Genomic DNA, 11,833 nt, shown 5'->3' with positions numbered 1-11,833 from the left:
ATGAGGCTAATTTACAAGCCCCTCGCGCCACCACCGGGTACATCACTTTTTCCATAGTAAAAGTGACGCACCGGCGGCGCAAGGGGCTTGTAAAAAAAATCCCCCATGTATTTTGTAAACCGTTAAGAAAGACTGTTCTATTTTCGCAAGCCACGTGTCGGTCTAGTCCTTGACTGTAGGCGGGGCTTACTCATGTGGCATTTGTTGTCAAGTCCTTCTTCGATGTCTCTGCCCGCCCTACCTTTTCCCCCTGTATCCTTCACAAGCCCGTCATATCCCGTGTCTCTTCCCGCAGGCATGCCTCTGCTCATTGACAGTCAGAGGATACATTTGCCTTTGACAGTCGCTCAGCTGGTTGAGATGCATCCACGCTTAAAGGTAGGAGTTGGGTTCAAGTGGTACCGTCACTACACACACCGGAAGTGTTGGGTCTCGGGTATTGGTGGCTCTTCAGAAGTGCAGCCGTCCAGCATGTAGTCCTTAGGGAGGTGCTTCCTGCTAAATGCATGGCTATAATATACTGCGTCAGATATGCTAGTTAGAAAACGATTCTCGGGCAACACAGCGGTTGGTTTGCTTATGTGTGACAGTTCAATGTTTTCTTTGGTGTGTATGTATTATTTGACCGCGTTACCTCAGCTCTTTGGGATTGGATGTGGTCTGGCGACCAGAACTGCTTACCTCAAAACTGGGAGCGAAAGAGGGTCCAGTCTCGCAATTGGCTCACAATTGTATGTTTCTGGACGAGTCGCCTAATTTCCGTACCTAATTAAACAAGCGTTGGCAAAGCTAACAGTTCTCGCCTTTTGGCTTTGCCATAGACGACCTCCTTGCTGTTTATTGTTTTTTGTCCATGCTGTTCAGTATCTGCAAACGAAAAAAAAAATACATTGAAGATGCTGGGCATCTAGAGCTGGTACTCAAAGTCAGCCCACGAGGACACATCATCTTCAATAAACCTGAAGTAAACACTAAAACCATTTGACTTAGGCCATTGGAGATTTGCTATTCAAAACTTTAACCAATCTAACGATAGAATTTTGTAAAGTATTCACGATGAGGCACATTAATGTGCATGTGTCATATTAAATATGATCAGATACACGATATAGCTTTTTAAAGGACCAGATGTACACAAAATTCTTGTTTACCTCGTATTAAATATACCCCAAAACAATGACCTTTTCTCTCTTGTGATAGTCCTGGTCACCATAGCTACTGCATAGAACAATTTAGCATGGTCATAATCTTGTCATATAACTAATTAGACTGGTAGTGATAACTGTATGTATTCACTCCATGGTGATCCAAAGTGACTTAATTGTGCTACGTGGGGTATTATTGTAAAAACTCATAATAGGCAGTGTCTAAATTGACCAAGTGGCGATAGAGGGGTGCTCTGAAACCATGAAATAATGCTTTTACTTAGGGTAAACAAATAGCAACATGGCTGACTGCTGTTGTTCCCCACCAAAATAATCGTTTTATTACATAGTGTATCTGCACATTCTCTGACTGCATTCCCAACCTTCGCACGAGCCCTGGTGCAAGCAAGGAAAATAGTCGCTTTCACTGCTGTTGATTATTTATATGTGCCCCACAGGACTGTAGACCCCGGTGCCATTTTACCTGCTGCACTAATGGTAGCTACGCCCCTGCTTCCCCACTCAAATCTTTCAAAGGCATTTCAGAACATTACTCTCAAGCAAATAAAGACAGTTACTTTCAGAGGGCTGCCCACCCCCGAGGCACCACAATGCATTGTACTTTGTTGGAAAGATACTGTCCAGATGATATATGTATTACCTAGTGGCGGTTACCACTGGGTAGGTATAGTTGGCGTTTCCATAAGAAATATAGGTTTTTATTTTTCTTATAACTGCTGCCTTTTGACGAATACAAACAAAACTTTCACAAAAAAGTCTCACTCACCTCCACTCCTGCTTGGAAAGTTTCGGGATCTGTCAATCAGTGGTCGAGAAAAAAGGGGGGGTGGAGTGTATAAAACACATTTTCCTCTCTGCAATTTTTCATAGTTAAGTTGAACAATGATACAGCAAAAATGGTAGAGCGCAATTACACCAAATTTGGCAGAAAGGTAGATCATTAGCCAGAAAGCGTGCTTTTTGTGCTTCAGGGTAAATGTTTCTTCCCTTAAAATAAATAAACACGGTATCTCATTGTGGAAAAATAAACTAACTTTAAACAAATTACAATAAAGAAAAAATACAATTCAAGACATTTTGCAAAACTATGCAAGTGCATGTGATCATTGGTAGTGGAGTATCTCTCAAGAGTGCCAAGACCAGGGTCCAGTGAAGAAGAAAGTCGGTCAAGTGACCTATGGGAACACACGGGGGGCGGGGTTGGGGGGTGGTTCAAAGCCAGAGTGGCAGTGGTAACCTGTGTAAGGTGTAATAACATCTACCCCTATGGTGGCTCAAAGCAAAAGGCTCCTCATATGCAAGTGCATATATATTTATCTTGCCTCTGTTTTTTTCACCAATGAACTTTCCTCTGTAAAGACAATAAATGTAAGTTTTGGTACAGTGAATCAACAAAGAGAGGGACAGCTAGGGCTTAATAGAGGTCCAACGTACTTGCCCTGAGTTAAGCTAGAAGACAATGAAAGGTACGGAGTTCCTCGGTGGCAAGTTGGCCACCTGGTGTGTTCTCAAGGTAGTGAGGAGGTGGGGGATACCTCCTGTCAGAACTAGGACCCTCACACACCCAGCAAGCTAGGTGTCATGCTTCATCATATGGGTCTGCTCCTCGTCGAGCCGGCGCTGCAATGCTCGACTGGCACCCATAAAGGGGCTCTTTTTCTGAGATGTTTAGTTCCATGCCATATAGGTGCCGTGGGTGTGAGGGGCCTAGAGGCGTGTAGATGTGGTGTGTGGATTAAATCAGGTAATGGAATCCTTTGTGATAATTTTTATTCTAGAAAGGTCCCAACCTGACCAAAAAGGGAAGAGAGGGGGCCGACTATTTTGTTTTAATGTGACAAAAATTCGCTCTACCCCCAGATGGTCAACATGTTTCTCGCCTCAGAATGTCACAAAGTGATCAGTTGGCGATTCCTCAGGACCAGGTGAGTAAAAAACTATCTACAGTGGGTGGTGTGGTGCAACGCTACCTACCACTCTTTCTATCTGAGGGTTAATGCCCCGGAGAAGGGCAGCAAACCTCTTTGGTTTTCATGTGCTGCCTCATCAGATCACAGCAGAGTAATTTGGACACACGGTGTAGTGTCTCTGCTCCCGCTCGGAGCTTCGTGGCTCACCTGCCCGCTCCGCTGTATCAGGAAGGTAACCTGTGTAAGGTGTAACATCTACCCCTATGGTGGCTCAAAGCAAAAGGCTCATCATATGCAAGTGCATATATATTTATGTTGCCTCTGTTTTTTTCACCAATGAACTTTCCTCTGTAAAGACAATAAATGTAAGTTTTGGTACAGCCCATTAGGCCAGGCTAGCACTGTACAAAACCATGTAAATAATTACAATTTAAAGAAAATCATATGACACAGACATTCCCTGCTGCTTAAATAGCCCTCGCCCTGTAGAGGACAATCCTAATAGAGGATACAGAAGAATCATTGAAGGGAGTGGGGGTCTGAAATGCTGTTCTCCTTAACTGGTCAAGAGTTAACCTTAATATCCATACTTAGGTGCTCACACGCAGTACGGGCTCAACAACAACAAGCCTATGTCAAAGCACTGGAGAGTCATGGGAGGAAGATCCCAGTGTTGAGAGGGTTGATGTTGATGCGCCCTGCCAGCGATAGGAATGCAATTGAAGCAATAAATGTAAATCACCCCTTGAGGGGTGATATACAATATACCCAATAAAAAGTTTTATGTAGCTTAAATATTGAAACTGGGAAGTGTGTTACAACCTGAAGAAAAATAGAGTTTCAGGAAATTGGATGCTGTGTGTCAAATTGATAGCAGCAGTACATTAGAAAAGGAAATACACGGTTTCCAACTGGGGACACATTGCTTGTCTAAAAGGAGATATTCTGTTTCTAATTAGAAGGCAAAATGAAGAGAAGGAGAGCTCCAGAAAAGTTTTGTGAAAAAATCGTTCACAAAGGAAAGACACAATGTTCCTGCATCTTGTGCTTTCAACGTCTCAACCTTCGTCTTTGGGATAAGACTGGAGCTGAGAGCCAGAGTGTTGCCGCAGCTCTGCGCTAGGAGCTGCAAGAATTGGCAGCAGTGGGGAAAAAAACAGTACCTCTATCACTGCGCGATCAGAGGAAAGAGAGCACTCAAACTCAATCAAAATGTACTTAGTCAATGATACAGCCCAAAGAAGAGGAAGTGAAGCCAGCATGTTCATGCCAATTGAAAGGTAGTAAATAAGAGTGACAATGAAGCCAACAAATTGTAAGCAACGTGTGGACTGCAAACCCCTTGTATAAAATATATTTCACAAGCGAGAGGGAATACAACAAGTGTTGCTGCAGGCAAGACTTGTAAAAATTTGTAGGGTATTCCGGCGCCCATATTAAACTTAGAAAACAATACAGAAAAGCCTCCGCTTCCTGTGTTATAAAATCACAGAACTGTATATATTACTAATCCTTTTGGTTGTCCCTCTCATCTCTTATAAGCATTGTACCATTGTTTTGGTAAAAAGGAATTCCACGCAGAATTTCAATGGCATGCTTTGTCATAGAGTCCTCATCTAACAGAGCAGGAGAGATGGTGTGTCTGGATGGGTTTAACCTCGTAGGAGAGATCACTTGATTTATAATCTATGGGACCTTGTACGAAGAAGAAATTGCAATAAGCTAGTTAGATACCCCATTACACGATCTTTTAATTCTGGGGTACCCTAGTAGGAGTTTAACCTTTCCATGTCTTATATGTCATTGTGTATTTTTTTGTTTAGGTATTATGGATTGTTTTGTATTTGTATGTCACGAGACCTCATGAATCTTGCATAATTAGGAAACCTTTTCTCTCTGGCAGAAACATATTACTGGTATTCAATGTATGTGTGCTGGTGACATATGTATTGTAGTCAGGGAGTCAACATAGGGAAACATAGGGATATGGTCCTTACCAAATCCAAGGACTCTGTGGGGGCCATGCAAAGTAGTGAAACATGTTGACCTGGTGGATGTAGGAGCAATAATCTCTCTGGTAGATCCAATCTATTTTTAATAATCCCACTTCCACCCCATAATAATAAGGAAAGTTCCTAGGGTAGATAGTGAAGATTTTTATCACGTCCCTGTCTGGATCCTTCTAATTTCCCTGTAAAATGCTCTTAATATTTCATAGAGCCCACCAGTGGAGGGTTCTTTGGTGCATGCAGGATGACTGATGATGAAGCATGACACCCAGGTTCTTGATGTGTGACATTAGGTCCTATGTGTGTTCTCAGCAGTGGGGTATTTACCCACACAGAGGACACAGAGGGTTTTCTTGGCCTCATTTAGTCATGTTTACCTTGTGTAGGTTTAATATGCATTTGGGAGGAGGCAAACGTAGACAGCCCTCTCCTTCCACTCATTCTCCTGATCCACTCAAGCTTGGGATTCATATGAGCTGACATTTTCATCATATACTGAAAATATATCTACCCCCTACATCATAAATGATATTTTCTCTGTTGTACCAGACTTTGCTATTAATCTGAGTCTGTATGAGCCAATAATAGCCACCTGTACTTACATTAGATTTTTGTTCACACAGCTCACATTCATATATGTTATTATACAAATTGATAAGCCATCACCTTACTCAGAAAAAGAATTGGCATATATGAAAAATACGTTTTATTTAAATTGGTGTCTTTACTTCAAACACCACCACATATGCATTATATAATGTGTGACAAACATACAATACTCAATATTGACAAATATATATAAACATCACATCAACAGTTTTTTTACATACATACAATGTGACATTACTGCATAATAAGACATAATGACTTTACATGTTATAAACGTACAACATATATAGTCACATATTCTTATGTATATTCTTTATGAAAATGTGTCCAGCAATAATAATCCCTGACGGTTACGCATTTCCATTGACTGGGGACCTCCTCTAGCCCTCAGTGTATAGGTCCCAAAGTTCCCATATGGCCCTTATTGGTTGGAGTTCACTCTTAGGATCATGGTGGTATCAGTACTCTCCTTGCAACTTTTTGTGTTAGTTGTCTCCTTTTACTAGGGGATGAATGTCTCCTGGTCACATACCTGACACGTTTCGACCTTCTTGTGGGGCCTGGATAAAATTATTGAAGCTCTTTCTCAGGGTAGGATCAATACATATGTGGGGCACTGCATGAAACAAAAAAGCACGCAGTGGGAATCCACTCGAGATCTTAGAATCTACTTAGAACATTGAATTTCACATAGTGTAATTGTACCATTTGTGATAAATAGCTGTTTGCTGTGAGAGGATTGTAGCATTTGAGACCAGGTCTAGAACATACTGACTTTTTTGAGTATGATCACTATAGACAATGATAATCTGTTTATTTAAAAACTGGGGTGTGTGAAACATATACAGGCAAAATGCATATTCTTTTTCATATTTAATTACATTATAACTATTTTCTCAGTGGGTAAAAGTGTACAATGGCTGTATTGTCGTGGTTACACACTAGAGGGGAGAAAAGTCCTGTTGCCCTATTCATCTGTTCTCCCTAATCACATGGAAAACTCACAATAGCAGGAGAATAGGGCTGGTTAAAACTGTTGTGACCAACTCTGGGACAGAGTTGACTGAGTAAAAGAAGGTCTCCAGTCACAAGATTGTGGCATGTTTCATCATTGAGTTTCACACACCTTGACTAATGTATTCCTAGTTATCTTGGCTAGATTAAAACGAGTAGCGCTAACAAGTGTACTGGCGATGGGTAAGAGGTATTATTGATAGAGATCAGGGTGTGTACAATATTCCCACTACCACGGATAGAGTAATCTCACACATGCATACATCATACGCTAGGGCCCATTTCACTAACATACGCTCAAATACTCTACCACCAATAAACCTGTGGAAGGTAACACTCCTAAACACCCTGCATCTATACCGAGGTCGATAAGACCTGGTTTTTGTGACTGTCCCTAAGCATAATCTATACAATATATACAACAATAATCAATAACGTAAACCCAATAATTGACAAGAAAGAATATCCAACACCATGTTTAAAATTATATTGCTTTATCTAAAATTAGTCAAAGGAAATCAATCAGAGTAAATCATTTCTCATAGTTACCTATTCTAGCTAAATGTCAGAACGGGTCAGGACAAGTCTCTCGGTAAATGTCTCTCAAGACGAAGTCCCTTCAGCATCAATCCTCAGCAACGCAGATTCGATACGCGGCAAAGGCAAAATGGCAAGTGGCAAAAACCCTCTCTAGGCTAACATCTTATAGTTTCTAAACAATAGAAAGATACATTGGGAACATAGAAAAAAACTATAATGTCCGCCGGACTTGCTGAGCAGAGCGAGAAGGAAAGGATGTAACATTGCTACATTTGAGAATCTCCGCTCAGGAAAAGTACACATAACGAAAACTACGGAACAGGAACCAAGAAAATAAAACATGTATCACAATAATCCTGCTTCTCCTCGGCCATCGAGCCACAGTTCAGAGCTTCTCTCTAAGGCTCCTTTGTTTCCCAAGGCTGCCAAGGACACTTTCACTTCTCTTGGAGACTTCCCAAAAACTGCTGCTGTCCTCATGGAAAGTTTTTCAACAAGGACCATGGTCAGTTAGCTTCAGGACCATTTCCAGCAGGGGTCTCCCTCGTCACAGTTTTCATATTATAAATCACAGCCAGGCTCACAATTCGGCCATCTTTTCTTAGGCCAACATAGGCCTTAATAGACCATCTTAATTAAAAGAGACAAAAACAACATTACTACAGCATAGTGATTAAACAGTGTTAACCCCACTAATACCCTTATGTGTATGCATTTATCTAGCACTTGCAACATGGAAAAGCATTAATTCGGAAAGCGTTTTGTGCTCAAAAATAAACAGCACATAGCAACGTTTAAACATGAAAACACGCACGTTATTTTTAAAAACAGCACATTTATGCACACTCACGTGTAACTCTCTCTTGTTAGGACAAACGGATTGATTAATATAAACGCACTTGCACAAGACAAATAATTAATTATTAATAAATTAATACAACGAATAGACATGCCAGAGCTTCAAAAGCCCCAGAATTTTCAAACTGAAAACTCTGCTCCAGCAATCCCCCCTTTGGTGATTTTATCACCAAATAAACCCAAAAAAAAATTAGTAAAAATTTAGTCCCATTTTAGGAGAAATCGGAAATGTCTTTTCCCCTTTACACAACATTAAACACCAGTCACTCTTTCATCATCCCTTTTTGTCTCTAAGTAAACACTCTCCCTCAATTCTTCTAGTTCAATTTCTTGAGGTTCTCTCTTCAACCTCTTGTTTTTCTTTTCTTTATTCAATTTCTTCCTCCCTCCCCTGTTTTTACAACACACACACACCAATCTTATTATTAATAAAGCAACAATTATACAAGTTATTAATTGACCTATCTTTGTGTATGTAAGTATTACTAATTCTAATTGGAACTACTTTTTGTGAATTCTTCTCTACATTTGTCACATTCTCTGTATGCATTTCAAACTCCACTTTAAAAGTAACTAATAAAACTAAGACACCCCATAGAAGCATTAATAATCCAGTACAGCAGCAGCACATCCTACACCACCTTTTAAAGAAGGCACATCTGTTTCTATTATCCTCTATGTTAGCCATTTTAGTTTAGCCTCTACTACTCCACTACTGTTTGAACTTTTTCAATTTCAATTCTCCAGCAATTCTTCAGCTTTCAGTTTATCCAAATGATCTCTTTGTTCACTTAATCCAAGTGAATCCTTCTTTTACTCAGTTTGGATACTTGTCATTCTTCACTTCAATTTCTTCAACATCAAATTGTATTAGATCTCCAACATCAAAATCTTCAGTATTCGACTCTTCTCCAATGTCAGTCAAGAGTACTTTCAGAATTTCACCAGTATCTTCCTCAACCACTTCTCTCAAGATCTCTTCCGGATTATCTCGAGTCACTGCTTCTTCTTTTCCTCCTTCAGACAGTGCCACATAAGACCATTCCGGTGATCTGTACTTTTGGTTGGGTTTTCTTACTCTTTTTATTTCCACTGGTTCGTTTGACTCCTTTGATTCTTTTCCTTCAGCTTTGAACTTTGACTCGAAACTTCATTCACTTGTTCAGCTTTCGATGTATTTGCTCTTATTATTTTGTATCTCAGCCTCTTAACTCTGTTGTTAGGCCAACGGTCTCCTCTTAACACCTTTTTCGGCTTTATTTCTTTATTACTTCTTTCTCCAATCCAAGTTCTCTTTCTCAGAACTCGACCCTCTGTTTGTTCATCCTCATCATCTGTTTCAAGTGCCTCTTGTTTCCGTTTTCCAGCAGCTCTCTTCTTTTCCACAGATTTTTTCACCACTGTTTGAGACTTCCCTACTCCTGTCCCTCCTCGGGTCTCCGACACGCAATCTTCTTGCTGTCTACTTGTCCCTTCACCTGGCTCATCAAGAATGTTCCCTACACCTCCTCGGGGGTCTTCCGCAATCTGTCCCTCTCTATCTTCTTCTGACCCTACTTCTTCAAGTATAATCTCAAGTGGTTCTTCAATCTCCTCCTCTTCTGATTCAGGAGTAGTCTCTGTGTGATTTCTCTTTTCTTTTCTTTTTCCTTCACTGCTGTTTGAAACTTCAGGCTCTTTTACAGAATTTGATCTCTTCTCTGATACTCGCAGTGGTTCATTCGAAGCTTTTCCTACTTCTTTCCCCACTGATTCTGTATCTTCATCATCACTGGAATCTGACTCTTCAAAATACTCTTTACCAGTCCCTTCTTTCGGGTTTGGAACTCTCAGAGTATGACTTGCATGTACCCAGTGCTTCACTCCAGCACACTTTACTGCAGTCGTCGTAGTCAGAAAAACTTGTCTTGGCCTTCCCCACCTTGGAATCAAGCAATTTCTTCTTCTGTGAACTTTTATCCTCACCCAGTCTCCTGGACTCAGATCATGGGCTTGCTTCTTCTCAAGTGTGGTAGCTTCTTCTCCAACCTGGTGAAACACAGAATGAACTGCGTCAGCCAGGCCTTTACAGTAATCCAAAATCATGTCATCAGTTATTGTCACCAATTTATTGACAGGCACGAATGCATGGCGCATAGCACGTCCCATTATTATCTCGTGCGGACTCAAACCAGTAGTTCTATCTGGAGTAGATCTCATTGTCATCAGAACTAGAGGCAAAACATCTGGCCATTTCATGCCAGTGGCTAAGCACATTTTTCCAATCCTATTCTTGATTGTGCCATTAATCTGTTCAACCACACCAGAAGCCTCTGGTCGGTATGCACAATGTAGCTTCTGCTGTATTTTCAATGCTTCACAAATCAAAGCCATGAGCTCATTTTGAAAATGTCCACCTCTATCAGACTCAACTGTTACTGGAAACCCGTACCTAGGAATCAACTCCCTTAACAGTAACTTTGCCACTGTTAATCCATCATTTCTTCTAGTCGGGTAAGCTTCCACCCACCTTGAAAACAAACAGACTACCACTAGAACATACCTCAGTCTGTTTACTTGGGGCATTTCAATGAAATCAATCTGCATTCTTGTAAAAGGACCTCCTTCTCTGCCTATTGTTCCCAGACTCACCACTGTCTTTTTCCCAGTGTTAAATTGCTGACAAACTAAACACCTCTGACAGATGCTTTCTGCAATTGTCCTGAACTTTGCATTGTACCAGGTCTGCTTGAACGACCTAACCATCGCGTCCCTCCCCAAATGTCCCTGGCCATGATACATCCTTGCCATTGACGACAAGATGGAGTTGGGCATCACTGGTCTGCCATCTCTGTAGACCCAAACATGGTCTGTTTCTCTTGGAGAACATCCTGCCTTAATCCAATCTTTTTTCTCTTCCTCTCCTGCCTCATCTTGCAACTGTTTCACTTCATCCCAGGTCTCTAGGACATTAGTAAACATCACAGAGAGTAAAGACATTTCCCCTTCTCTGTCCCTGTTGATGGACTGATTTGTTTTTGCACAATACTGTGCAACATCGTTAGCATAACGGTTTCCGACCGTTATAAAATCCTCCCCTAGTCCATGGGCAGCACATTTTACAACTGCTAACTCCTTAGGCAGCTGTATCGCCTCAAGCAATTTACCAATCATTTCAGCATTCTTTATTGGAGTTCCACTCGATGTCAAGAAACCTCTTTGTAGCCAAAGTTGGCCAAAATCATGCACCACTCCACTGCACATAGCACACCATCATCATTTCTCAGGCATGATCAATCCACAAACAACACATGATCACTCTCATTCAAGGGTAGATCTCTTATGTCTGGTCTTGGTTTTGTACAGTACTCAAGCACATCCAAACAGTCATGATCATCTTCCATTTTCACACCCACATTTTCAATGTCTGGCAAAAGCGTCGCTGGATTCACATTCACACATCTCTCGAGAGTCACATTTGATGCTCCCAGTATCACTTTTTCATATTTAGTCAATCGACTATGTGACATGTACTGAGTTCTGCTTCTTGTCAAAAGAATTGCCACATTGTGAGGTACGAATACCCTTACAGGATATCCCATTATGATTCCCTCACTCTGTTCCAGGCTCTTGCATGTTGCAGCCACAGATTTCAGACAACCTGGTAAACCCACAGCTACAGGGTCAAGTGTCGATGAGAAGTACGCAATAGGCCTTCTCAGTAATCCATGTTTCTGAATTAACACTG

The 11,833-nt window shown here is 41.1% G+C and overlaps 1 protein-coding gene across 1 annotated transcript in view; it reads left to right on the top strand.

Annotated features, from left to right (window-relative positions):
• The first annotated feature begins 219 nt into the window (after window positions 1-219).
• NTAN1 (N-terminal asparagine amidase) overlaps window positions 220-11,833 on the top strand; it is a 297,100-nt gene continuing 285,486 nt past the window's right edge. The window contains exon 1 of the mRNA XM_085632065.1: window positions 220-378. Within this exon, the coding sequence (XP_085488191.1) occupies window positions 223-378 (156 nt within the window). The 5' untranslated portion in view covers window positions 220-222. The remainder of the gene's footprint in view (window positions 379-11,833) is intronic.

The sequence above is a fragment of the Triturus cristatus genome, chromosome 10 (assembly GCF_964204655.1).
Source record: "Triturus cristatus chromosome 10, aTriCri1.1, whole genome shotgun sequence".
NCBI lineage: Eukaryota > Metazoa > Chordata > Amphibia > Caudata > Salamandridae > Triturus > Triturus cristatus.
The sequence above is the reverse complement of the archived record's forward strand: the minus strand, read 5'-3'. Positions and strand labels throughout refer to the sequence as shown.